Source organism: Cyanistes caeruleus, chromosome Z (genome assembly GCF_971803275.1).
Source record: "Cyanistes caeruleus chromosome Z, bCyaCae1.hap1.1, whole genome shotgun sequence".
Classification (NCBI taxonomy): Eukaryota; Metazoa; Chordata; class Aves; order Passeriformes; family Paridae; genus Cyanistes; species Cyanistes caeruleus.
This window is the reverse complement of record NC_141732.1, coordinates 3,340,447-3,368,310: the sequence shown is the minus strand read 5'-3', so window position 1 is coordinate 3,368,310 and position 27,864 is coordinate 3,340,447. Positions and strand designations below refer to the sequence as shown.

At 40.9% G+C, this 27,864-nt stretch overlaps 1 protein-coding gene across 5 annotated transcripts; it reads right to left on the bottom strand.

The window, feature by feature from the left end:
* Positions 1-16,046: 16,046 nt before the first annotated feature.
* Positions 16,047-26,382, bottom strand: LOC111941884 (ketosamine-3-kinase-like). 5 transcript variants are annotated; one of them, XM_086867025.1, is made up of 10 exons: positions 26,057-26,382; positions 25,684-25,927; positions 24,384-25,036; positions 23,546-23,691; positions 22,068-22,203; positions 21,422-21,573; positions 19,959-20,050; positions 19,396-19,478; positions 18,884-19,006; positions 16,047-18,214 (listed from the first exon to the last, which is right to left on the bottom strand). In XM_086867025.1, exons 6-10 carry the CDS (start codon positions 21,562-21,564, stop codon positions 17,876-17,878), a joined length of 780 nt encoding a protein of 259 aa, XP_086723151.1. In that variant the 5' UTR covers positions 21,565-21,573; positions 22,068-22,203; positions 23,546-23,691; positions 24,384-25,036; positions 25,684-25,927; positions 26,057-26,382; the 3' UTR covers positions 16,047-17,875. The 5 variants fall into 5 exon arrangements, with proteins under 5 accessions (XP_086723151.1, XP_086723152.1, XP_086723149.1 ...); XM_086867026.1 differs by lacking the exons at positions 22,068-22,203; positions 23,546-23,691 and having other exon boundaries at positions 16,047-16,374; positions 18,078-18,214; XM_086867023.1 differs by lacking the exons at positions 22,068-22,203; positions 23,546-23,691.
* Positions 26,383-27,864: the final 1,482 nt, after the last annotated feature.

Here is a 27,864-nt window from a genome sequence, read left to right as displayed (position 1 = left end):
GAAGAAATGCTGGTGAGCTTGGCAGGTGGATTCATTATGCTCATTATTATGCACAGCTACTTAAAATTCTGGAACCATGTGAGTGAGGGATGAGAGGGGGGAAGATGCTTTGCAGGTACTTTCCAAAAGAGAAGAAAGGAAAAGGCAGAAATATATCAAGTTTGTAGAACAAACAAAACATGAGGGTTTGTTCCACAGGCCAGCAAAAGGCAGTCTCCTCATCCCAAAGAGGGGTAACTACAAGATTCTTAAAAAGCAGGGTCACATAACCTACATTTGATACAACATAGGATGTGTAATCAGCAAAATAATTTTGTCAGAAGCAAATAAGCAAATAATTCATGGCACTTAGCCTGTCTTTGTGAGCAGGTTGATTCTGGCATTCACATGGCTCAGACATCTCAGTGATAAGGACTGGTAGAGTTCTCAATTTGCAGTTGAAAGGAGATTACCATAAGCCTGCAATTTATTTCATTCTTTCTTTGTTTGTTTACTTTCCCGTATTCTGCTGAAGTTAAAATAGAACTTGAGAATTATAATGCAATACTGTGTCTTTAAAAATTTAAAGCACTGTGATAAAAAGCAGCCCCCCCAAAACAATGTAATCTAGAGTTAAATTACCTAGTTGGGAAATGCAAAGTTCATAGCACAGCACTACCCATTCCTTCTGTTACCTCACAAGCAAAAAAATCCATCACTAACAGTTGTGTAAATCCATATTCCTTTTGATAAAATATTCCAGGATTGAATAAATAAACCTGGAATTAATAAACTAAACAAGCCCAGAATTGAAACATTTTATATATGTATATATATTTATATATAAATACAGCTGAAAATATTCTGTTTCATTTGTTTAAAAAAAATAAAAATAAAATAATTTAAAAATCGTTCATTGTCATTTGCTTTCTTTCTACCAAGAAAATGCTGGAGTAACTTTTCAAAACATGAAAACAACAAAAGGAGTGAAGCCTAGGCTGTAATTCTCCTATAAACCACAGGTTGAGTCTCACTTTCTTCATGGGAACTGATCTTGCTGCAGAAATCTGAAGAAATAATGACAAAAAATTGTTTATGGCCACCATAAAGAAAAAAATGAACATGACAAAACAGGTGGGCAGTGATGGTGTTTGGGTACACAACTTTATCCCCTTTGCACGTTAATTTGATGTTCAGTATGTAAGTTATGTGCACTAATGCTGTAGTGGACTGAAGCAGAGAAATATGAATTGAAATAAACTTCAGGAAATTCTGTGAGGCTGGATTAAAGCAAGGAAATTCTAATTTACCCTGTTGGGAGCTTTAGATAGGAGGATTTTTCTGTATATTGTTAGTGACTGTAAGGCTGGGATGGCAGGTAATGTGGGTATCACCTTCACCACAATTGGTACTTCTAGGAACTTGGTTATTATAAACTTTAAGTGCCAACACTACAAACTGGCTGCCAAATCCAGCTGTTAGCGTAAAAACCTCTGTAAAAGCTATCAGAATGTGATTTTGTACACAACAATTTTCACTCACATTCACTTTACACTGGTTTCTTGTGCTGGCTTTGCTGACATGATCTGTTTACACGTGTTTTGGTTTTCTAGACACATGTAAAATTAATTTATAGCTCTTACATATATGCAGAGGCTTTTCCTACCCAGGCTGACTTTTGGGAAGTCATGAAAAAGGTGCCAGACATCTGCCAGAGTTGGTTCACAGTTTATTTGACAGGAGATCCTGGACTGTTGATTTCTTGAGGACAGACAGTATCTTACTCTTGTTATTGGTTATAGCAGTCAAAATACTAAAAATATTTCAATTCAAATAGGCAAAATAATTTTGGGGGTGATCACTCATTCCAGTGAGTGTTATCAGTCAAAAGAAATTTAAATTTTACAGGTTGTCAGTATTGGTGATGCAAGGCTGAGTGGGGGGCAATTTTCTGGACTCATGTGACCACCTCCCACCGAATATTTATCACCTATGAAACCACAAAATTGTCATCAATGTTGTCATCAATATTCATAAATTTAGAACTGTTACCATTATTCTACACATACAGCCATTTCTAGTTCAGAGTTAGCCTTGTAAAAAATTTAGTACACTTAAATTTAAATTATAGATCTCATCCTCACATTTTTCTGATTGAAGTTTATCAGCATTTGCTCCAAATAAAAATGGCAACATAACTCTTACGTCTCTGCCAGCAGGAAAGGTGAACTTTCTTTAGCATAGTAGGTCCTGAGAGCCTCTACCTAGCACTCTTCAGTAATGAATCCTAAAATTTAAACTTTTCAATATTTTGGAGACTAAAAGGTTTCAAAATCTCCAGCTACTTCTACATGATTAAAAATGCGGGTTTTTTTTTCAGGTGGGAGATCCACTTCATTTTTTATATATATTTATTTTTAATATATTTAGTATTTTAATATATTGATATATATTTATATTTTATCTTATATTGTCCCAGGACAAATCCAATGTTGATAGACTAAAGTTCAGCTTGAGGAAGGGCATTTAAAAAAAAAAAAAAATCACTATTCCTGCATTTGCAGGAAACAAATTCAGAGCCACTTAAAGTGCCATTGTAAGAAGAAGGACCTCTGGAAACTGAGCAGGTTGAGAATTTTTCTTGGAATTGTGTGAAGATCTGTCTTCTGTGCTTTTTGGTTTTTTGTTTTTTTTTTCATTTCTGAAAGTTCCTTTTCAAGTCTAGAGCTCCATTTTTTGTGGCATAAAGGGTTCAATGGAACACATAAAATTTGGGATTAGTTATGTCCTGGTTCTGTGATGGGAATTTCATGTCATGTCTCTGGTGTTTGGGGATCTCAGGCAATGAGATACACACAGAGAAAGATTTCGTAGTCCATAAATTCAATGAAACAGCCTTGATAACGATGAAATTGAATATTAATAATACATTATTAATAACAATCCTGAAAATCTGATGGGTAGCCCAGAGTGGAATAACTGATGAAGACATGCAGCTGGCTGGACCACACGTGGCGGTGGCATGCTGTAATTAGTAATTAACTCTATGAAAATGAGGAAACAGGTCTAAAATCAGCAGGTAGAGGTTTCCCAGTACTTTACTGGTTCCCTGGGGAGCAGCATGAAAACAAAGTAGTGATTGCATGTTATTGAGCCAGTGCAAAAGCTAGAAATAATCTTCAATTCAAACTCTGGAACCCTCCTGAGTCTGAAAAAGCACAACAATTCCTGTCTTTCTAAGAGCTCTTCATGAAATGGAATAATCTTTAGCCCATATACAGGAAAAAAAAAAAAGAAAGTCTCAGTGGAAGTCAAAATCCTTTTAATGGCATGGAATGGGGATTTGGAATGCTGTCTGCATGCTGTGGGTTGTCAGGTGTGGATTTTCATCCTAATTTCCTTGTGAATGACTTGGGACTAATGAGAAGCTATATGAGATCACGCCTTATAAACGACAGTGGGTGAAAACAGTTTGAGCAGAAAGAGAAAATAAAATTTCTGGATGGAAATAAGAATTAACACTCCTTCTGTAGCTTAGACCAAATATGTGCAGCCTCACTTTTGACCTCTCAGAGAATGTTCTCTAGAAGAAAGAAGGGGGCTATGGTGTGTTCCCTGCTTTCCTTTTGTTTCTGTGCTGCAGAGGCCAGCACACGTGTGGCCACTGCTGGGGAGTGCTTGGCAAGCACCAGAGCACAGATGCCAGGCTCTGGAATGCTTTTTCCAGGTCTGATGTACTGGACTGTAGCTGTCTGCCTGGCTGGATTTCCTCATGCTCCAGGCTGGCCCCATATTTGGCTGCCAAAACTGCTGAGGGAGTTGCCAACAGGACTGGTGTCAGGATTAGTCTGGTTTGCTGTGCTAGCCTTCAGGATGCTGTGATCTTTCAATTTTCCATCCACAAAAGGAGGAAAAAAACCCAAATCTTTTTTTTTTGTGTGTGTGTTTCAGAACAAAATTCTAGAAGTATGGTTTGGGTTTTTGTGGGTTTTATTTTATTATATTTTTTTAGAGCTCGTTTTTCAAGTGACTTTCGTGGTGGCAGAAAATACCCCATTTATTTAAACTGTTAGAACACATACAAAAAACTACAAATGTACAAATTCTGCCCATATTTTCTTAAGCAGGCCACAGATCCATCAAGCTTCTTCCCTGATTTGCTCACAGCTAAATGGGAGAACCCTACTGCTTTCTGCATTTCTTCAGGGTTGGGTATCTTGGATATTTTTAAGTTTGCAACAGGGCAAACGGCTTTTTGTGCATTTAAAAACAGCATGTAAGGACAAGTTAAGGACATTTTTCAGTTTGTGACTAAACCAGGAACAGAAAAGAATACTGAGACAGAACCTCTGTTTGCTTCTGGAGCAAATGTACCGATCCAGACTTCTTCCTGAATGTTTTATGTGCATCAGATAATGGTGTCACTGAACGGGAAGCAGACTAATTCACACAGAAGGACCAAAGTTGGGAAATGCTTCCATCAGTAAAGTTCCTGGAAGAAGAAGGGGAAAAAGATTAAGAAGCAAAAATGCTCAAAAAATAGAGGTCAGGGATGGAGGAAACAGTAAAAAGGAAGAGGCAGAAGCTGGATCAGGGGGAACTGCATGTGGAGACAGCAGAGCCTAAAGCTCATGGTCTGGAGTCCAAATCACATCACAGGAACATTTCAGAATTTGGGGCTGCACTTTGCCTCAAAACAGCTCTGGAATGAAGCAGTACTTGACATGCATTAAAGAAAAAGAAATTTTTTTTTGTTTTCAGAGGCAATGGCAAAGAAAGAACAGTGAAAAGTACAAAACCCCCATCCTATGATTAATTTAAAGACTATGTAAATCTTTTGTTCCATCCATTTGTTACATTTGTTCTTCCAAGGAAAAAGAAGGAATCAGATGGGATAGAAATTCCAGAAATATATTTTCTTATACTTTATTTTTCTTGTTTGGAGAGGACAGAAAAAATAACTGAACCTTTTATTGATCAAAAAGACTTAAAGTAAGAAAGTGACATTGAAAAAAATTGGCAGGGGAGGGGGTGGTGTCTTTAGGATGGAATAATGGACTAAAAGAATGCAAGACACTTTAAGGAGTTGTGAGGAGTATTTATTGCCATGTCTGGGACTGGGGCCATGAAAAGTGCGTGTGTTTTATTGGGTAAACATCAATAAACTTCTCAAATAAACTCTTCAATAAACTCCTGGGAAGTTCTAGTGGATGGTTCCAAAGGATCCTTACCCAAACCAGCCTGACTTGCAGGGATAGCTGTTCCTGGGTTTCATGTCTAGTCAAAAACAGGAACCAGAGAGGCAAAGAGAATAAAAAAATTGCAAGCAAAGGGTCACTGTAGCCAGTCTGCTAAAGAGATATATTTAACATATCTCTCCAAGAATTATAGAAAACTGTGAGGAAACTTCTGTAGGACAGATGTCAATAAAATGCCATCCATCTCCAAGCTGTGAATTCTTTACAAAACTGTCAAAAATCTTCACAGAGAGATCAACTCTTTTGTCTCCTTGATCTGATATGGGCTCCACAACAACAACAACAACAACAACAACAACAACAACAACAACAACAACAACAACAACAACAACAACAAAACCCCAAAAAAGTCCAAAATACAATGTACTAAACATTTTTTTTTTTTAAGGCTACACTTGAATTTAGCAAGTTATGAGTTCAGAAACAGTATCTTTACAGATTTACAGTTTCAATATTTAAAATAAGAATGTGAACCACAAAATTAGTCCTGTCCTTTAGTGGTGCAGGACACAGGGTGCTGCATTTGGTCTGAAACTAATAAACAGGCATATGATTTTCAAAATTTCAAATGCAGCTATCTGCTGTTACAGAAGTGGGAGAGGTTTTATGCTGCACCTCTAGAGGTTTCGATGTGATTTTACTTTGCTTTATTTATCTACAAGATGGGAATTAAGGGCACATTCTGTATTTGAAAAACAATCACACCTGAATTTTTGAAAAATATTTATAAAGAAGTGGGGGAAGCCTGACTTTGCTTTCTTCCAGAAGACAAAAATAAGCAGGGCTCAAGGTTTGAAGCAGGTCATTCAGCTTCTAAGTATCCAGTTTGTTAAGACCTTAATAAAATCCTGCAAACAAAAAATACTTTGCAAACATTAGCAATGGAATAAGAAAATAGCAATAGTTGTATCAAATACAAGTTAAGAAAAGCTCTCAAAATTTCCTGTCCATCTGATAGTTGTGGGAAGCAAAGGCTGTGTGAAAAAGGGGAGGAAATAAAATGGAAAAAAAAAAAAAAAGAAAATAAAAAAGAAGTTGCAATTGAATTTCAATTTGTTTGTGAATTCTTAATGAATCCAGTGATCATTTTGGAGATGGTGACTTGACTTGCATGTTGCACTGTGCCCAGTTACTGCTGTGATTTCTGCATTCTGGGTTTTCTCCAGGACTTGTGACTAAATTTAATAGCTCTCAAGGCTTCTTTTCTGATAATTCACATTCCAGCCTTTTTTAAATGAGCCTGTGTCAGGTGCCATGGTTGTAGCTGTGCTGAGTCCTCAATTAACAAATATTCATAAATACTTTTACTTAAATTTATTTCCACTTGAAAACACCTAACCCCTGCATAATTGCAATTGTGGGCCAAGAAATCTGCGAATTCGTGACTGTGGAAGATGCCAGCAGACATCACAACCTTGCATCCCTGAGCTGTGGATCAGATGGGACACACTCTCCTTAAGCACCCAGTTTGTATTTAAAGGAAAAAGAAACCATTTAATCATTTTCACTGGAGATCAGCTGTCTGCTCTTTGCACTCATCATTGACACAATGTGTTCTAGGCCATGTCAGAAAATATAAATCAAAATGCTGTCTTTGGTATGAAGTGGTGTGGTGGTGTGGTTTAGTTTTAATGATATTCCCTTTTTGGTTTTTTGGGGGTTTTTTGTGGTTTTTTTTGTTTTGTTTTTGGGTTTTTTTTTTTTCTTTTTTGAGTGGTTTGGTGTTTGGTTTTTGGTTTTTTGATTTTTGTTAGTTCACACAGAAATTCCTGTATATAAGAGAGTAGCTTTTATTGTAATTTTTTGAAAAGAACAGTCACACAAAGCGAAACAAGTGTTAATGAAGTTTTGAAGGAGAAAAATGTAAGTATTTCCCACAGCATTTTCTATTTCTTGAATGCCATAAATAAGTCTGTCACAGTTGGATCTCATTTTCTTCCTGGAGATTCCATCAGTTGGAAAAAATACAGAAGCCAATAATTCAGAAATAATTCATATCTACACAATTGTGGATTCTTTGGGACGTTTTCTACTTATGAGGAATGAAATATCAGGAACACAGATGTTATTAAGTGGTTCTTCAGGCAGTCAGATTTTGAGGGGCAATATAGACAAAGCTAATAAATTCATAATGAAAAGCTGGACAAGGACACCAAGCCTTGTATGGCTCCTGAAGCTGAACATTTCTTATTTTCCCCTCCTGACCAGGAGGAAGAATCAGTGACAAAATCTTTCCAGTTCACAGGTGCAGAATCAGAGTGAGAGAGAAAAGATGTGTGTGGAGAAAAGGGTCTTAATTTGCTACTGGATGTGTCTGGAAAAGGGGAATGGTTGTTTTTAGTGAGCTGGATGAGGAATTGGGCCAAAATCAAAGTGTTTCCCTGAGAGCTTTGGAGGGTGCAGTCCAGCCATGAAATAAACTCACCTGGCAGTACTGACCATGACATTACCAGGCAAATAAAAACAGAGACAGATAAAATAAATTTTGCCTGTAATCTATAACAAATACAGGTTCTCTTAAGATTTACAAACCCTAATAAGAAATGAAAGTTAGAATAAGTAAATGTATATTCTAAAAGGGATGTAAGGATTATAGATTACAGATAATAAATATGGATCTCTGTGCACAATATGTGCATCTGAGATGGCTTTTTGGATTGTTTTGTTTGGGATTTTTCTTTTTTCAAAACAGCTGAGTGCAGATGGCTGGCTGGGAGAAATTGCAATCATCTTGCCTTCCCATTTTCCTATGTACAGCAGAAACTAGGGGAGAAAGAAAGGGGGGAAAAGAGAAAGAAATATGCCAGATGTGTTTCTAGCATGTTAATGTGAAGGAAACTGCAACAAATGTTGACATTTTGGCATTGAGAACATCGTTTTGCCTTGGGTCTAAGTGGTGGAATGTCAACATTCTTCACTTTCTCTCAGTAAAATATTTGCTTTAAAATGTAAATGAAGACCAGAGAGCTTTTTCTTCATTTTAGCTTGTCAAAACATCTGGATTTGTGTTTACATTGGTTGGCATCACAGGGTTATCCTTCAAAAAAATCTGCTTTTATTTTATTATTTCTAACGGGACCTCTCAAACATAAGGTGCTTTTCTGAATAATGCAATATTGTCTGACTATGGCACTAATCTTAAATATAAAGTAAAAAAGGAGCAGCTGAATCTACAGGAGGCTAATGTGAGAGCAGGTGAAATATGGAATGATACAGAGCAAATGCTACTTCCCTGTGAGGCTCAAAAAAACCACTCAAAACTTGGCAATATTTGTACAGGACTCACTTCATCAACTGATGATTAATTTTAATGTTAAAAGGAATCAATTTTTAAATAAATTTTAAAATTTAAAATTAAAAAAAATTAAATTTTAAATATTTTTTTTCTGCTATGGCAGGAGGCAAATCTAGCACTTTTTTCTCTTTTGTTTTCAAATTCTGTATTTTCAAGAAAGCATGAAGCAGAAGAAGACTAAATTTGTGTATTGATAATTCTATTTCAGTGATTACAAGAGCTGTCAGTTGGGGTCCCATACACCTGATGTGTGTTTACACAGCAGGGAGCAAGACTGAAAATTACTACCAGACAGCAATAGTAAGAAAAGCAGACAAAAATGATTTGGAAAAGCCAAAATTTTCTCTGTGGTTTTCAGCTTCAACCCAAGCTTTATCTGCCTCCAAAATTAACTAAGTGTTAAGCTACCAGTGTATTTGTATTTATTCTTTCTCCATCTCTGCATTCATTACAGCTCAACTGAGCCAAATATTTCTCTTTCATGGCTAGACTTTGTTGGAAAATTAGGTTAAACAGCCTTGTAATGGTGGCAGTATAAAGTAGTTACTGATTTTTTTGTTAAAACTTAGACCCTTTAAACTAATCATTAGTCAAACAAAAAACAATAAACCCAATGCTGCAATCCCTCTTTGAAATAAAGTTTATTAGCAAGAAAGATTGGGTTTTTTTCCCATCCCCGAGATATCCCCTACAGCATTTTAATGTGCTTAATGCACATGTGTGCATTCCTGTATAAAATTATAAAATAAACACATATACATTCTTGTATAAAAATTAGGAATATGCTGCTGGGGTCTGTTAGTCCATCTGTTTACTTTACACGTGTGTATTTATATCAGGAATATTTCAGTTCCTTTTCACATCAGTGAAAAATTAACACCCCAGTGCGTTTTTATAGAAGTTGATCTTCTATTATTGTTAGAGTCAGAGAAGGGGCTGTAAAAATGGCTTTGTTTATGAGCATGCCAGTTCCTGTGTGGCTCTGAGTCAGTGGGAAGTTACAGTAATGGCTCTGCAGTTGAGGATTTTATATTTTACAGTCTTTGCCCTAGGGACACCCACACCTATTTTTTCCAATTTCTAAAATGCTTTATCTTGAAAGAATTCCATAAACTCATGTCCCAGTTTATTGGGAGGACTCTAATCATCAATTAAAGGCACTTTAGACTTTGGGCATCTTGATTCAAGGACAGTGAGATTCCCTGCATCTGCCCTAAGGCTGTGAAGTCTGGGAGATTACTTTTCTTGCTGTGGAGTGGTCAACAAGGCAGGTGTGAGAGACACTTGTCCCACTTGCAGGCCTTGATTTGAGGCAAAGAAATTGGTAAAGAATACAAATTAAATCAGACAAAGCTCATCTGGAACATCTGCTGTAGATGGGGGTCACATTTCTGCAACTCTTTTGTTGTGGGTTTTGTGCTGTCTTTGTTACTCACTTTGGACTCCCTGGAAATAAGAGAAATTGGAGAGTTGTTTTCTTGCTTAATTCTTTTTTTTCATGTTGGTTTCCTTCTTTTAGAAACTACCCTTAGGTAACTGTTGGACACAGTAAGCAAAAACTTTACACACACCTTGAACATGTGCGTGCAACAGGAGCTGCAGAGTTCTGAAAGTGATCACAAAGCAAAAGTGGCATTTTTTCAATGCACAGATATAGAACATATCTATACAAAGATCTGTGTGCAGCTCTTGTGCTTCAAAATACCACATCAGAAATTACAGCTGGGCAACTTTTAGGAGTTGTTAAGCACTCTGCATTTTTTTGGGCTCACTTACTGAAGGATATATAGGGTCAGCAATCTGAATATGAGGTATCTCCTCTGGAGATCACAGTGAAGTAATTAATTTTCTCTGCACCTTGATGTACCTTTTGTAGCTGTTCCTCACAGTCTGTTTGTTTCTTGACATGATGCTTGAGGTGAGTTTCCTCTGATTTCTCTGAATATACTTTCTGTAGAGCACAGATAAAAATAGGTTGAAATACATCCTGAGAAAAATCAACAATGGCAAAATGAAAAGTGGGTGGTGTTAGAGCACTTACAAGCACAGAGACTGCAGAATCAAAGGGGGAGGGGGGAGGAAAAGCAATGGGGAGAACTTCTCTTTTGATAAAGGAAAATCTAATGACAAAATTTAACCCCTCACCCCCAGCCATCACACCAGACCTTATCAGAGCACAGTCTCTCCCCCTCTCTGCATCACCACGTCCCTTTCTCCTTGGGGCAGGATTATGTACTTCAGTATTTTGATTTCCCTTAAAAATGTCATCAGAAGCCAGAATACTGAATATGAAATCTCCCTAGATTTTATTATTCAGTACTTTAATGAAAATCCTTGTAGAGATGGATGCTCCCAAATGCTTTGGAAAGTGACAGAAAGATTTCTTGGGTAATCTTAGTGTAAGATGTTTATTAATCTCTCAGCAGTTGTGATACCTCTTCCCAAAGCTTGGCCACTTTGTCCTATTCATGAAGCAAATCATCTATTTCTCCCAGCTCAAAGAGTTTCACTATATTCAAAAAATTAGCATCTCTTTATAACCCAAGTGCCCCGTGTTGATTTAGTTAATTAACAACACTTTCATCTCAGCAAGTCAAATTCCCTCCTTTTGGTAACTCCCCCAACATGTTCCCCTATGAAATCTCTGTTTCACAAAGCCCTTTACAAACCAGAACAGCAGATTTGGGGTAAACCTCCCCTACACCTTCCACTTAAACCTGCTCCCTGAAATAGTTACTCCAGGGCTCTTCTACCTGCTTTGTTTTCCTTTCCCAATGGCTCCTTCCTTCAGAAAAGGTGATAAATTATCAGTAATGAAAGACTTTAAGGGTAGCTTTTCCCTTTAGATGAAGGGAAGAAACTGAGAAACAACAGTGAGGGGAAAAAAAAGAAGCACAGCACTACAGCTTTTCCAAATTAAACTCTTATCTCTCTTATCTTTACAGATTTTACAGCTCTGAAGATGTTTGTAAATGAGTTGAATTTCTATGCAATTGCAGAAAATTATGCCACTTCAGGCATAAGTGCACATAGAAAGTGGACTTGTAAAATTCCCCCAGAACCCAGTAAAAATCCTCCAGGATCACTTTTTTCAAGGTGATGTGGTTGAAGTTACTATTTTTAGTAAGCTCAAGGGAAAATGTATTCATGACATGTAAAACTGATTATAGCATGCTCTGGAAGCTAAAGAGAGAACGTTCAGAGGGCCCCACAAAAAAAATAGTCAGACTAAATGAAATACTGCCCTCTTCTGATTAAATTTGATCTAAGAAGTAGCTGCACTTGCAATGGAAGAAGAGGTCTGAGGAAAAGACTAAAATGAGTTTAAAAGAGGGGGTGGCAGGTGGATAAACCCTCTCTGCAGGCAATGCAGTGGGGAACCTCCACAATTTCTGTGTGGAAAATAATGTCCCACATCAAAGCAGAGATATGGGGAGCCTGAATAAAAGCATCTTGCACTGTACCTGTGTGTTTTGGGGTACTTCCATGATGTGGTGTGCAATGCAAGCAGCAGATGGATTAGTTAAAGCACACCTGGCATGGTTTCCCCCTAATTTAGGCATGGAACTTCTTGCTTGCCCAGTTTTGTGCACATGAAGCCTTTAAAGTGTCCAAAATCAATCCAAGCCCCAGAAAATCAAGTGCACTGGAGACCTGTCAAACACAAATGCCCATTTGATATTCAAACTGCTGTGTGACTGTGCTGCAAACATCAAATGCCCTTGCTTGATGATGCCCGCTCCTAAATATTTTTTCCACTGGTAACTATCACTGATAATTTGTGGCATTTTCAACTATTTTTATTAATATAGTATTTCTCTAACTGCAAAATATGAGTGGGACACCTGTCTTAAAGCATTTTGCAGACACACAAGCATAAAAAAATTCAAAAATCAGACCAGAGAGGTATATGCATGTTGAGCCAATTCTCTGATCATTTTGACTATTTTGGTGGTAACTTCCTCACAGATTATTTCACACCAGACTGACTCGCAGTGTTGTTCCAGCTGTAAATTACCACATGCTCTGAAAATCCATGGAATGTGGATGTGCTTGAGCCCAGGTTTCAATTGGCCTTTCTCACCTGAGAAAAGTGAGAAATCTTAGAGATTTCTGTGAACTCACCTTCAGCAGTGATCCCTGCGGCAGTCTGAATTTGTCTTTCTGCACGATGTGAATCAGAACAGATTTTCTTAAATTTCCAGCAGAACTTTAATGCGTTTTTGTTCATCCCCAGGCTGTGCAGGACGTGGTGGAGCCACCTCTGACACGTTCACCATTGTTACTCTGTCAATCAGACTTGTCTTACTCAAGGTGTGGCTCCGATACTCACGGAATAGTTGGCTGCTTTACTCTCTCATGTCTGGATTCTTTATTTTATTTTATTTTTTTTTTTAAGGTATTTTAAATACACAATATGTAAATGGCTTGTGCCTGCCTAAGTTTCTGTTCTAAAAGAAATACAAAAGCACTTAGAAGAAAAGCTTTCAAGCAATTCATCCGCATAAAAAACTTTGCTTTCCACTAATTTACCTTGCACAGTGCTTCCACTTACATGATTTTAGGCTGAGTAAAATGATCTTTCTGCCCATTGCTCAGCCTTTACTTTTTGAGTGCTAAGAGCTAAAATAAAAATATTTATAACAGGCTATTTGTAACATGGGAAAATAATTACAGAACTAAAAATGCAAAATAGTGGCATTTCTGTAAGAACCACTGGGCTGATTAGAGCTGATACTGCCGCAAGCATTTATCTTCTTGCAACTCTCTGTCAGTGGAGAAAACATATTAAAACATAAAAAGATTATTAAGCTAATCACAAAAACAAATGCTTGCAGGCTTTGTTGCTATAAACAATGGCAGGACTGGCAATAGATGCAGCCACAACTTGCAGACTATGCCAGAAATAGAAAGCATCATGAATTGTGAAGAATCAGCTATTTCAAATGAAGTAAGGCATCATTCTGTATTTGTACAAATCTTTACATACTTTTGTGTAACTCGGAGGAAACGAGGGGAATGGTCAACCATATAAGTAACAAATTGTCCATCTGCTCAGTCTGAAGCATTTTCAGTATTTGCTCACATTTAAGTTGTGATGGTGGAGAGACCAGTGAGTCTTTCCAGCAAGTATTCTGTCTGAGCGATAGATTTTGATGAATTTACATTAGATTACATGTCAAAGATTTCTTCTAGCACATTTCCAACAAGGTATGACTCCACCATGATGAAACAGATGACTGCCCATCTGTCTCAGCCACACTCGTATTAAGGAGTTCTTGTTTTCTGATAGAACCACTCATATTTTTGCAATTTTAACTGTAGAAAAAACAGTTTTTCTACAATAGGCACAAACCAAAGAATTACTGCTGGACCTGAAATGTTTTACCATATTATCAGCTTTTACATTTTTTGTGGAAGGCATGTGTTTTACACCAAGAGCTGCTGGTCCTTTGTCACCCCTGTAAGAAACACACTTGTACTGGAAAGTAGGATTTTAAATGCTGTTTATTAGAGTTTAGACTATCAAAAGACAATAGCACAGATAACCCCACACCTCTCTAGGTGCTCTGAGTCCTGAGGGTGTAGCATTGAACACAAACACAGCACTCCATGCAGACCTGGTCCAAAGCAAAAAATCTCCCTTTTCCATTATTTTCTTACGAGGAAACAACCCTTTTCATCATTTCTACAGTCAAGATGAACATCATGAATGTTCATGTTGGTCCTGAAAAAGGACTGGCTGTGTGTCCTTAGTGCTAAATCATCTCAAAAAGTTCTAATCTGTTTGTTTGTAGGAGCTGGTGAAACAGAAGATAAAGCAACAACTGACCAAGCAGCAAAGGTCTGCTCTGAGGCAATGACTGCAAAAAGGGGAGGTAAATATTTACACCAAACAACTTGGAGAAAATATGCACATTATTTCAAGCTTGGATGCAGACAGTTTCTGGGAATAATTTATTAAAGCTCCAGTGGAACATGAGACATGCAAAGAACTGAAAGAATTGTGCTAATTCACCTTTTATATAAAGGAGCAATCCTTTCTATGCAAACCAAGTGTTTTTCTGGAAACCAATAAACCTCATTCTCGCTCCTGTGAGTTTGGCTGGGAGATTGTATTTTGTGTTTCTATTCGGAATCACTGCCTCTAAATTACATTGTATCAGTGGTACCGAAGATTAGGACAGTAACTTTCCACAGTATTGAGCTGTAAATGAATCCCAGCTTGTTTGTTTCACAGTGGATTGCTCTGAAGAGGCAAAGAAGGAAGAAAATTCAAAACCCATTTTTGCAATGATGCTGAATTTAAAAACAAGATCAACCAATAAGATGTACTTGCAAAATGCACTGGCACTCTCAGGTATAAAGTTTTGAGCCTTTAATACACACTATCATAACCCAGATCCTATAATACTTGTTTTACCAATGCCTCTATAAAGATTACGTTCTTGGTTAGGTGGCTCTCCAGCTGCTGGAAGAATCATACCCTGGGCTGCAATGGAGCACATGGGGAAAGGAATAAAGTGTTTTGTTTTGGCAAAAAAACAATGACAAGAAATAGAAAACCTTGTATCTGCATAATGAAAGCAATACTAATTAATTTTTCTGTTTAATTGTTAAGGGAAAACCAAAACAAATGCCCAAACAAATAAAACCTCAAATAAAAACAAATTAGAAATAACTGAATATTTACCAAGAAAAAATAATAAAGCCTTTGTCACTGTGGTGTGGCTCAGTTACCAGAAATACCTTTTCCCCCACTGAAGATTTTTGTCACATTCTAATTCTGTAGCACTTCCCACCTGCTCTGACTTCTGCCAGAAGAGCCCAGCAAGCAGTTTTAATCACCAGATCTATTTTGGAACAGCACTGAGGAGGAGAAGCAGGAGGAAAACCAGCACTGGAGTGTAACATTTGTATCTGCAGGCAGTTTTTGCAGGCGGCTGCAGCCCGAGAGGGGCTCAGAGCCAAGGGATCCATGAAAAAGGAGATTCCCATTACATTCCATTTGTCTGCCTCTCTACACCCCTTCTGATCTTACAGCAAAAAAACAGCTTTAAAAAACTGAGCATAATACCCTTACATTAAAACTCTCAATACAATTGTTTCTATCTGCATAACTTGATTAAATACAACTTTTCTTCAATCACAAAAATATTTTGATTCAGTTCTACTAGGAAAAGGTCATCTCTGAACACTTGCTGTTTCTCAGTAAGTTGATCTCACAATTACAACTCACAGAAAATCCGCTTTCATATTCATCTTCCCTTGCTAACAATGAAGACTATTTATGTATTTTAGGAAAATTAACATCTTGACTTGCACTGTAAGGAACACGTCGATTTTTTTCAGTGACACACTTCTCTAAACCAACCCATGACCATGCACAGAAACACCTCCAATGAGCATAATTTATCTAATAAACTAAGGATCTTTAACAGGTCAGAGCAAGTAATTCCCCAAAAATAAACCAAGATGTAAGATTTTAATTTAGAAAACAGTGACAACAATAGTAAACTGGGAAACCTTTTATTCAGGCAACAAGGTAAAAGTAAAATGTATTAACCAAGCAGATTTTTTGCAGCAAAAGTCCAACAGCCAGTGAGAAGAGTAGTAGAATTAAGTAAAGTTGTAGCAAATACTAGTTTTATCCAAACTTGTTTCCAATTTGTGTCAATAATTTCCAAACTAGCAACTACAAAACCCTCAGTAATCTGCCAACACCCAGTGCAAAGCAGTTCTAGTTAACAAAAGTAATTCCCCAACACTCAAAGTGCACGTTAGGTATCATGCATCTCTCTCACCTACCTGGCAGGCTTGCACAGAAACACCAGTACCAGCCTACATCAAAAACAGAACAATTTCAGTATTAACTCCTTGCAGGCAAAAGCCACAGCCTGTGGAACAATCACAATGAATTCTGACAGGGCTGAAGTGCTGCACCGTGAGTTACATGTTAACTTCCTTCCCTTTCACCTCTCTTACCACAACAGCTGCCGCAGGCATTCAGTGGGGACTGTCATGTGAGAGTTTAGGAAAGGAAGACCTCCTTGTTTTCCAGAGATGTCTACATCTTCCCTTTTCTAGTGTGGGTGAGGCCCTGGGAGATCTTCACACTGAATATTTTAGAATGAACAGTGCAGCACTCTTAAATCTGCATTAGACCTCTCATGAGCACAGATACAGAAATGGTGGAGACTTGACACTGGGCACATTTGTGGTTTACTGACCCTTGTGCCAGAATAAGGTTGATAAACTATTGCTGATAAACACACTGGTATCAGAAACCACAAGCAGTAGTATCCCCTTGGAATAAAATTACCTAACAGGCATTCCTGTGGAGAAGCAGACGGTTACAGCCTGTAAACCATCCCAGGAGTCTTCCCTGACCTCCTTCCCATTTTATGTTGCATTTTTATTGTTTTCTTTGAGGGTGTGGAAAACACAAAGTTCCAGCTGATGTAGTTTCATGATTAGGTGGATTTTGAGTGACTTCAGTCATGCACGTGAAGTGTGTACAGGTTTTATTAGAGAATACACCTCCACAAGGTGTGTACATGAAAAGTGTCTTAACCAGAAAGTTCTCTAATGGCATGCTGGACAAAAGCATAATCCAAAAAAGGAAGAGAACTAGTTCTGCTGGAATCAAAATTGCTGTGGATAAGTGCCCACTGACCAGAAGGCACCAAACAGCCTACAAGCATTCCAGGAGGCACCAACAGTCTGCATCCAATGGAATCAATCAGCAAAATCCTGGAGGTCTTTAAAAGCCTCTCTGGACCCAATCCTGAGTAATCTGCTTAGGCAGGGAGGTTGGACTAGATGACATTCTGTGATTCCCACCCCCCCACAATCTCACCCACTCTGATTCTGTGAAAATTAATAGCAAGTCCAAATCCCTTCTCAAAGTTCCTGTTACATAATTTTACTGTTGACTTTCAAGCTCTGCTGTTGACATTGCTCTCATGCACACAACTGGACATGAAGAGCTGAAAGAGGAAGACACAGCAAAATGCAGCGAGCAGCTTCTTTTAGGCATCTCCTCGATGCTTATTTGTACTACCCTGCACTGTCTCATGTGCTTTCTGGACACTGAGACCTTTATTCACTGTGCAAATTAATAAACTCCCTCCTTAGTTTTCTCCCCTCACGGAGTTATCCCCAGCTATCCTAAAAAGGGATGACTATTTTACACTTGGCATTCAGCAGGTGTCACTGGTTATAGGTCTTTAACACGGTCAGGGGTCTCACAGTTTGTTTTTAACATTACTACTCCTGCAGCTGCACCACCAAGTATGGGGCTCTCCACACAACATGGGAAGTATTTGGCTTAAGCAGCAACTTATTTTACAAGGTTTCTCATAATGTTCAAAGAGGACCCTCTGTACCCTGAACCAAAATGGTTCCAGTGGTTCATGTAGTGGAAGAGCTGATAAAGCTTCAGGCGTTTCTCAAACCCTGTGGCTTTGGGGATTTTACTGTGGTAAGCAGAATAAAAAGAACTACTGAAGCCACCAAACATCCCAGCTATTGCTAGCTCGTACTCTGAATGGCCGTAGAAAGAAGCCGGATCGAAGATAATCGGACCAGAATCATCCTCAGCTACATTTCCTCCCCAGAGATCCCCATGCAGGAGAGCAGGAACAATTTCCACACCACAGAACAAACTGGGTATCTTCAGCTGCAGGGGGAGAAAAGTAAGACATGTAAATTAATGTAGAGGTTTATCTGCATACTTGAAGTGTCTTGAAACCCATCATTTGAAACACCATAGGACCTGGTCAAGAGAGATGCTGAGTACATCCAGAGGACACTTATTTTTCATAAAAGGCAGCAGCAGAACAGTAACCTAAATTTTTCCTAGCAGGAAAATAAAATCCTTGAAACTCAGATATTGACCAGGGTTAGTAACAGTGACCACCAACCCTTCATCATTAGAAAGCTCATCAAATTTCCAAAAAGCAGAACCCAAGGAGCCAACCAGTAGTTTAGTCACTTAATCAAGTGCAAACAGTGCACAAACAGATAACGTGCAGGACAGAACTACTTGTGTACATTTCTCCTCATGAATGTGTTAAAGGGAATAAGAATATGAGCTCCATCCAGTATTTCCCAAATGGTAAGGCAGGGCAGTATCTGGCAGTTTGGAATTCACTCTGGAATGTTAGCCAAGGGTGATGTTGCAAATGCCATTTTACCTTAGAATAAAGGGCATTTTAATCCTTAAAAACTGGAGTCTCTTATCAACTGTACCTGGTGCAAACCAACAAACTGGAACTTCGGTTTAAGAAAATAAAATTGAAGTATACCCAGCTCTGCCAATAATGAGAACTGAGGGAATTGCTCCTACCTGAAGCTGTGCCCAAAGTTCTCTTGCTTCTCTGTCACCTGACTTCTTTTCGACCATGTCCATCTGGGGCTGGATCCTCTGTCTGGCAAAGAAGGTCACCCAGTCACTCTGCCAGTCGTTCACCTGAAGGAACAGTACTGCAGATGTCAGTTCTACAGCACACAAAAGGCAGATTTTCTTCTTTTTCAAGTAAGCCTTTTAAGGATCACACAGCTTTTGTGCTGGTACCATCCAGGACAGTAAATGCTATCATTTAATCGAATGTTATCTTAAAACATTAAAGTAGGGCAATAATTTTCTCAGTGATTAAAGTCCAAGAAACTGAAGAGTTATCAGTGTCCAAAGCAGTTATAAGTGCTGTCCAAAGCACCACCTTCCTTAGCAGGCTGAACCATGTTTTGTTTATTTTCATGGCTCCACAAAAATTTATCTATTTCCATTATGCTAATTTTTGATCCCCTGTGTCACTGAAGGGAAAAAAAGATAAATTTGTCTGATGAAGTACAACCTACCTGTGGAAGATAACCGCAGCAGGTAACTGTATGAAAGCCAAACTGGTCCACAAACTGGACTTCTGTTTGCCCTGGACCTTTACCTTTTAAACCAAAGACAAAAATTCAACAACAGTGACAAAATACTGAGCATCCGTGACACAACTGAACCTTTAAAACTAAAGAAGAGTGCAATGCTGCTTCTACTGAGAATAAAAAATTTTAATGTTCTTTTTATGGTTACAATGTGGTTGTTTTTTAAATTTAAATTTAAATGTAAAGCAGACTTATTCTACTCTTCAAAATTGTATTTTAAAGTTCTTTATCCCCTCTGATACCATGTCCTTGTAGAAACTGTGGTTTGGGCTCCAAAAAAGGGTCCAATACTGAGTGTTTTGCTTACACAGACCCAAACAATGCAAACAAAATCAAAAATAAACCCTCCCCAGGTTTGCTTCATCCAAACCTATTCTCATTCTGTTTTCGAGGGAAGATGAACTTGTCCTGAAGTAGCAAAAGTCATTTTAACTGCTTTGTAGATTATCATCAACTGGGTTGAATTTGCAAACAGCTGTGTACTGTACCAACTGTGTTCCCTTCTTTCTTCAGCTTCTCTCCAAGTTTCTGGTTATGAAGGTGAAGATCAGCCAGCTGAGTTCCAAGCAGTGCTGAATGTCTAAGAAACAAAAAAGCAATCTGAGTACCACTGACACATGAACAGAATCAGGTCTTGACATTCCAGGAGTTACTTGAACAGATTTATCAAGTAAGTAAAAGCAGTTCTACACCTCTAACAAAATAATTTTTCAGTGTATCCCAGTTATAAACACTTCGTCTTCCTATCAAGACTGCATATTAACACAAAACATACTTACTTGGCTGTTTCTGACACTGCTACTGAAAGTGAGCAGCAAGCATAAATTTACTAATAATGAGAAACTATCAGTTCTAATTTCTGTGTGATATCACTTCTGTAAGGACTACCAGTAAGATATGTGTAAGAAAGCATGCACAACATGTTATGCCTTTTTTGTTTTTTTAACTCTGGTAAACTGTATTTGGCAAATAGAACCAAATAAGGCTGATCCTTTTCTTTCTACTGCTGCTTCCAGCTGCTTTTCTCTAATATGCCTAGATGATGAGAGTCACAGGGACCTAGTTTATTATCTAATAGAGCCTCATCCTCTACACAGTTCAGAAGAGCACTGTAGTAATTACAAACAGATTTTACAACCAGTCACCTCCCATGCTAACAAAATTATGTTCCTTTTTACTGCCTTTGACCTTTCTCAACTATCCTTGTTCTCAAGGCACTGTCATTCAAAGCCAAATTTTTCTTCAATTTGTTCCAGTTAGCACAGGAAATCTGCATACCAAAGGTACCATTTTTAAGCCCAAAACAGCAACATCTCTGCCCTTTCCCTTGGGACTCATTGAGGGCTCCTCATGAGTTAGAAACTCTGCCAACAAGCAGGATGAGGGACAAGACTTTAAATTGGCTGCAGAAGTTCTAAGGGAGAGAGATGAGAAATCGGTCCCAATCACCTCCCTAATGGAAGCAGACAGATGAATTCATCATATTAAATTCTCGTCACAGAGAAGGGTCAAAAGTTTGAAACTATCAAAATGAAGGTAAGAGCTGAAAATACTGAAATCAAGATTTATTGATCTGGGGAAGTGCCTCTGCAGAATCACGCCAAGCAAGAAAGTACTGGTTCTTATATAGAGGGCAAGTACACAAAACATGGGATCAGGCTGGTCATTTTCCTTTCTGTGAAAAGAAACCTTGCTGTAAAAATCACTAATTACCTAAGCTAAAAAAACCCCAAACTAACCAAAACCCAGGCTCACTTTGGGATGTATGATCAATTTGCTAGGTGAGGCATTATGAAGTATTTGATACAGCTCTACACTGGGTGATTTCCCATATTTGGCTTGGCTTGCTTTAGAAAGAAATGAAACAAGGGTCCCCTGTGAAAACAAGTGACTGAACTATCATAACAGCCAAAATTTCTTGTTAAAGGAGGCAAAGATAACACTGTTTTACCTGTTTAAGCCTCCCATTTCCAAATGTTCCATCACAAATGCAGTACTGCCCCCGGGCAGGTCTATAACTTTGATGGGTTTAGGCACTTTTATCGTCTGTGTTTTCAGAATGGCTTCCAGGCTTGCCATTTCTCCCTCAAACATTCTTCTGGCCTGCCAGATATTAAGGGAAAGTGTTAGTGTCTATGAGCCATCAGTCAGAGGTAAACAAAGCACTTCCACAAAGTCAATTGGTTTCATAAGACTTACACAGAAAGGCTGGAGGAAATGTTTATTCACACACAAGGTACAGGCAGAACCACACCGTCAGACTTGACAGTAGTTTTACAATTACAGAAATTTCACTTCATAAAACAAGTGAGTGAAAATTACTTAGGTTCTAGGATTCTCTATAATTTGGAAAGTCTGTTTGCAACTGAAGGAGTGCAAACTGCTTACAGACAGAGTATGAGCTCCTTCAGCTGTGCCCCATCAGACTGGTTTTCCAGAATGGTTTTCCATGTTGTTTTCTTTTACCTCATGGGGGAAGGGCGTGGGTGGGAATCAACTGTTGGAGCCAAATGCCCCTTATCACACTTGCACAACCCAAGCCACTACAAACTGCATTTGCTTGGAAGACATTCTGAATTTGGGGCCTATTTCTGCACCTGTTACCCACACCAAGAAAAATCTAGTCTCCTGAGCTCCTCCTCTGACATCAGTCACACTCATCACATGGAGAAATGCTTCTTTACAGGAGTCAGGCAGGGGTTGTAGAAAGAGCACGTGGGAAATTTAACATATCTGGTAAAAGCAAAAGCAGAGAAGCAGAATGAATAAAATAGAAAGAGAATGCTAGCCCTTCAGTAATGATCCACACAACGCAGTCATAGGACAGTCTGAGTAGACTTCAATTAAAAATTCCAAAGCTTAGAGGCAAACACAGAATGTTTGTGCTCGAAGGGACCTTAAGACATCCATAAATATTCATAAACACTACCTTGTCCCATCCCCTGCCATGGGCAGGGACACTGTCCTGGGGTGCTCCAAGCCCTATCCAGCCTGGCCTTGGACACTTTCAGGAATCCAGATGCAGCCACAGCTCCTCTGGGCACCATGTGCCAGGGCCTCACCACTCTCAGAGTCAGGAATTTCCTCCTAATATCTAACCTAAACCTACTCTCTGTCAGTTTGAAGCCATCCCCCCTTTCCCTGTCACTCCAGGTCCTTATAAAAAGTCTTTCCCCATCTTTCCTGTGGGCTCCCTTCAGGCGCTGCAAGGTGCAATTGTGTCTCTACAGAGCCTTCTCTTCTGCAGGCTGAGCAAGCCCAGCTCTCCCAACCTCTCCTTATGGTGCTCCATCCCTCCATCATCTCTGGCTGTCCTTCTGCCTCAAGAGTGAAGAACTGCTGCGTTACTGAGGCACGAGTTAGCTGTGTCCACAGGAAACCAGGAAATTCTGTGTCTCTGTCTAAAGCATCACATTTGGCTAAAGCCAGCTGCTCAAACAGAGTAAGAACTGCTGATGCACAGCAGCTGCTGCTCACACAGCACAGCATTTACTTCAACAAAGTTTGCTTTGATCAGTGCTCAGGATCCACACACAGGCAAAAGCATACAAAATGAAACTGCTGAATAGAAAAATCTATCCAGGTCTTTTTTGTCCCCCCACAAGCCTGATCGTGCAGCTAGTTGGACTGTATAGCTAAATACAGAATTAGTCAAGGGCTACACCATTTCAGATTCTCTTCTGTAAAGAAGGACAACCGTCCTGTGTCCTTCCATGTTACCACCGCCAATCAGCTCCCCAGCTTGATCAGAAATTGTTGAGAAATATGGAATAAATATAGTGGCATGCATACTTTCAAACACATTTGGTTGCTATGAAGGGCAAACACAAGTTTGGCTCCTGTTTGCCACTGAAGCTCTTTGTGTGATAAACACAAGAACAAAGTATCTTTAAAGTAAATTCCACCTGATCTCTATTTTTGCAAAGGATGCTGAAGAAGTAAGTTGCATTGTACTTATCTCTACCAAATCTAAGTATCTACCTTCCACAGTATGTTCCAGATATTGAAAGGATAAAGCAGAAAAGCTTGAAGAACTGTGAAAAAATATTACTTACTGTGAAAAAAAATCACTTACTGAGAAAAGCTCTTTCTTGTGTGCAGAGAATTAATTAGTTAAAACCATGGAAGGCATACATCCCCTCAGCAGACAATTTTATACCTACTGGGTTGCCTTAGCCAGTGTCATAGCACTTGCAGACACTGTTACAGCACTGCTACCCTCTGTAAATGACAACAGCACATCATGGTACTGCATAACCTGGACCAACAACACTGATAACACATCATCCCTCCACAGAATCAGTCAGGCTGGAAAAGACCTCCCAGACCATTAAGTCCAACCTTTGACCCACCTGCACCTTGTCACGCACGCCACAGCCCTGAGTGCCATGTCCAGGTGTTCCTTGGGCACCTCCAGGAATGGCGACCCCACCATATACCTAGGGAGCCCCTTCCAATGCTTAACAACCTTCTCCAGGAAGAAATTCCTGCTGATGTCCTCCCTGAACCTCCCCTGGCCCAGCCTGAGGCCGTTCCCTCTCCTCCTGCCCCTGTTCCCTGGGATAACATCCCAAATCCCCCCCGGCTGTCCCCTCCTGGCAGGGACTTGTGCAGAGCCAGAAGGATCCCCTGAGCCTCCTTTGCTCCAGGCTGAGCCCCTTTCCCAGCTCCCTCAGCCCCTGCTGGGGCTCCAGCCCCTTCCCAGCTCCGTTCCCTTCTCTGGGCACGCTGCAGCCCCTCAATTCCCTGTGCTGAGGGGCCCAGAGCTGGACACGGCACTCGAGCTGTGGCCTCAGCAGTGGCAGCACAGGGACGGGCACTGCCCTGCTCCTGCTGCCACACCAGGCCCGGAATGCTGCTTCCCATCGCGGCACCTGTCCCCCCCAGCACCCCCGATCCCCACCCCGCCACACCTCCGACCGAGAGTTGCTCTTCACGAACACCCGGCCGTGGTCCGTGTCGTAGCTCTGGCCCTGGCTGATGCAGCCGCCCCCCGTGTGCCCGGTGGGCCGCAGCACCGCCGTGCCGAGCGCTCCCTTCAGCACCTCCTCCATGGCGGCGACTGCCGGGGCGGGGACGGGGCGGGACGGGGCGGGCAAGGGAGGGAAGGGACGGGCCGAGAAGGGGCGGAACGGACAGGGCTGAGGCGGCTGAGGCGGCTGAGGCGGCTGAGGCGGCTGAGGCGGCTGAGGCGGCTGAGGCGGCTGAGGCGGCTGAGGCGGCTGAGGCGGCTGAGGCGGCTGAGGCGGCTGAGGCGGCTGAGGCGGCTGAGGCGGCTGAGGGACCCGGCCGGTGCTGTCAAAAGATTCTCTCGTTCCTTGTATGCCAATTCTTCCGTACGTTCGGTTTTATTCTTCTCTTAATCACCGAACCAATTACAAAATCACATAATTTGTTGAGTTGGAAGGGATCCACGAGGACCGTCAACTCGTGGCCCTGCACAGGACGTCCCCACTATCCCATGTGCCTGAGAGCACTGTCCTGCGGTATTTTTCTTAAAATCTGCACAGCTGCATAGTAAGGGTACCGGCTCTCCAGGATCTACTGACAAATTTCTCATAAAGCCCTGAAGAAAGGAAAAGACCAGAAAAAACTCAGCTTCAAATATTATAATAGGCAACAACAGAAGTAAGTAAATGCTGAAATTTCTGTAATACTAGTTTGATGCTAACTTACATCATAAATAAATAAGCTATAGTACAGTAATGACATACATAATCTTACAGGCATTAACCTGAAGTTTTAAATAAATAAGGTACACTTGATAAACGTGTCCTGGCTGAAGCAGACAATGGGTGCCAGGACTCCGCTCGCTGTTGCCAAATTTCTGTATTAGTCTCTTAATGCAAGACAGATTGTTGTACAGATACTGGTGTTAGAGATAACAATATAATATTTGCTTTCGCATTTATACATAATTTTTATTTATATATAACCTTTTCTATCACAAGTATTTTGAATTAGTACAATTTATACTTAATTTTAACTGCTTTTGTATAGTATAATCTGTCAGTATACACTTATATGAATGGTAATGTAATAAATACATTGTATCGTAGGCATTAGTGAACCGTTAAAGATAGGGACTAAAAATATCTCTATATAAATAACTTAAAGAACGGTGCAAAACCACTAATTTTCCTTACATTTGTGAACTAGCGCATAAGCATCCAGAGCATGAAATAATAGGATAGGAAGACGTGAAGACATTACCTATAAAAATTGCCAAATAAGTTTGAATAATAAAACATGAATATGCATGAGCCTGATGAACGGTACACTATAAAGGCAAATTGTTTCAAATCTACAGCGTCGTCTTTGGCTGTTTGCAAGGAGCACCCCAGCGCTGGACTTTCGTATCTTATTTTATTCCCTATTAAACTTCTTTAAAATACTGAAGAGTTATTCTGTTTTTCGCACTGGCATCCATTCTTCATTCACAGTAGCCAGGGCTACACTAGAAAGGAAAGCAAAAAGAAAATTAAAGCAGGTAAACATTTCTGAGGAAATGTTCTTCGCTTTAATGCAGCACCAAAGACAGCTCAAATAGGTGGAGTCTGAGGGCTGAAAAACTTATTTGGCTTACTTTTGCAAAAATCAGTCAGCACACGCCGAGTCTAAGCATCCGTGGGAATTTCTCGTGGTTTTCCTTTGTCTCCTGCCACAGCACCAGGGAATTTGGAATAATAATTCTGCCCGCAAATACATTACCAATCTAGCAAAAAAACTAAATAAACGCCAGCCGACACCCCTCTAAGTTCATAAGAATCTAAAGAATTCTGATACTGAAGATGTGAAATGTGTGTGCCCAAATCTGAAAAGTTTGCAGAGGAAGAAGTTTGCATACTATCACGGCATATCCAGGTGGCGACCGTGAGCCCGCTGGCGACACGGGCTCCGCGGAGCTCCGCTGTAACCGGGGGCTCCCCCGGGGCCATTGTGACCTCACGGCCGATGCGGTCCCTCGCTGCCCCGCTGCGCTATAAAAGCGGGCACTCCGGCGCCGCGCCCGCCTGCGGCGGCATGGCTCGCTACCGCCGGCGCTCCCGCAGGAGCCGCAGCCGCAGCCGCAGCCGCAGCCGGAGCCGGCGCCGCCGCTCCCGCCGCCGGGGCGTGCGCAGGAGGCGCCGGGCCTCCCGCCGCTCCCGGTACCGCCGCCGCCGCAGCAGCCGCAGACGCCGCCGCCGGCGCTGAGCCGAGCGCGGGGCTCGGCCTCGCACGGCCCGAGGAGCGCGCAGAGCGCGGCCGTGGCGCGGGGCTGGCGATGCCAATAAAGGCCAGCAATTCCTACTGGCGTCTGCGTGTCCCTGAGTGCCCCTGAGTGTCCGTGGGTGTCCGTGCGTGTCCCCAAGCGGGGCCTGCCCCGAGTCTCTGTCAGTGTCAGATCGCTCCAAACGTTAACCCAAAACTCCCAATGGCACCACTGAGCCATGTCCCAAGTGCCACATTTACCCGCCGGGACAATTCCAGTCCACAACGAGCCACTCGCAAACGAGACACCAAAAAGTCACCGGGTAATAAGAAGACACTTCAGGGCCCTGCGGTGACTGCAGGGGGATCAGGAGCCCAGGTGCTGATTTCCTCAGCTCTTCCCAAAAAGCCAAATTGTATCGATAGGAATAGGCAGATCCGGTTGGTGTCAGTGGGAAAATGTGGGCTTTGTTCACCACAGAAAGATCTACTCAACACCTGCCTGAGCCACTGGCAATGACGGGAGGCACCTTTCACTGAGGAAAAGAGTTCCAGCACAGGAGTCAATAGCGGGGCTCACTGACACAGCTTTGAACTGCCTTGGACGGGGGAAAGGGTCAAACTTGGCTCACCAGTTCTAAGAAATGGCATGGTATGCCAAAAATGGAACAAAGCAGCACAAATGGAATCCCTCCATCTGCTTCATGAGCTGTTGGCTACCATGTTCCACACTTGAAATGTTTCTACACCCATGCTCTCAGTGTGAGGAACAGATGAGAGGAGCTCGAGGCTTCGGTGCAGTCCCAGAGATTTGGCAGGAGTGAGAGCTGGTGGGATGAGTGCTGTGGATGCAGCGCCCTGTCGGACTGTATGGAACAGCAGGGTTACAGTGTCTGCAGCTCACAGCTGCCAGGGGCACAGCTCAGGGCCTCTGGATGAGAACCAAGGAGCAAAGAAATGATGTGGATGTGACCGTGGGAGTCCCCTCCCCAAAGGACAGAGAGCTCCGCTTGCCACGTGAGTCCAGGGACCGGCCCTGAGGGTGACTGAGGGCTTGAGCCACCTCTGAGACAAGCTGGACAATCCCAAGAGGTGCCCGAGCATTCCCTGGGATTCCGTGGATCTGCACCTCAACTGCATCTTGCACACGCTGGCAAGGCAGAACGATGCTTCTGGGCAAAACCACCATGAAGAAAAGACACT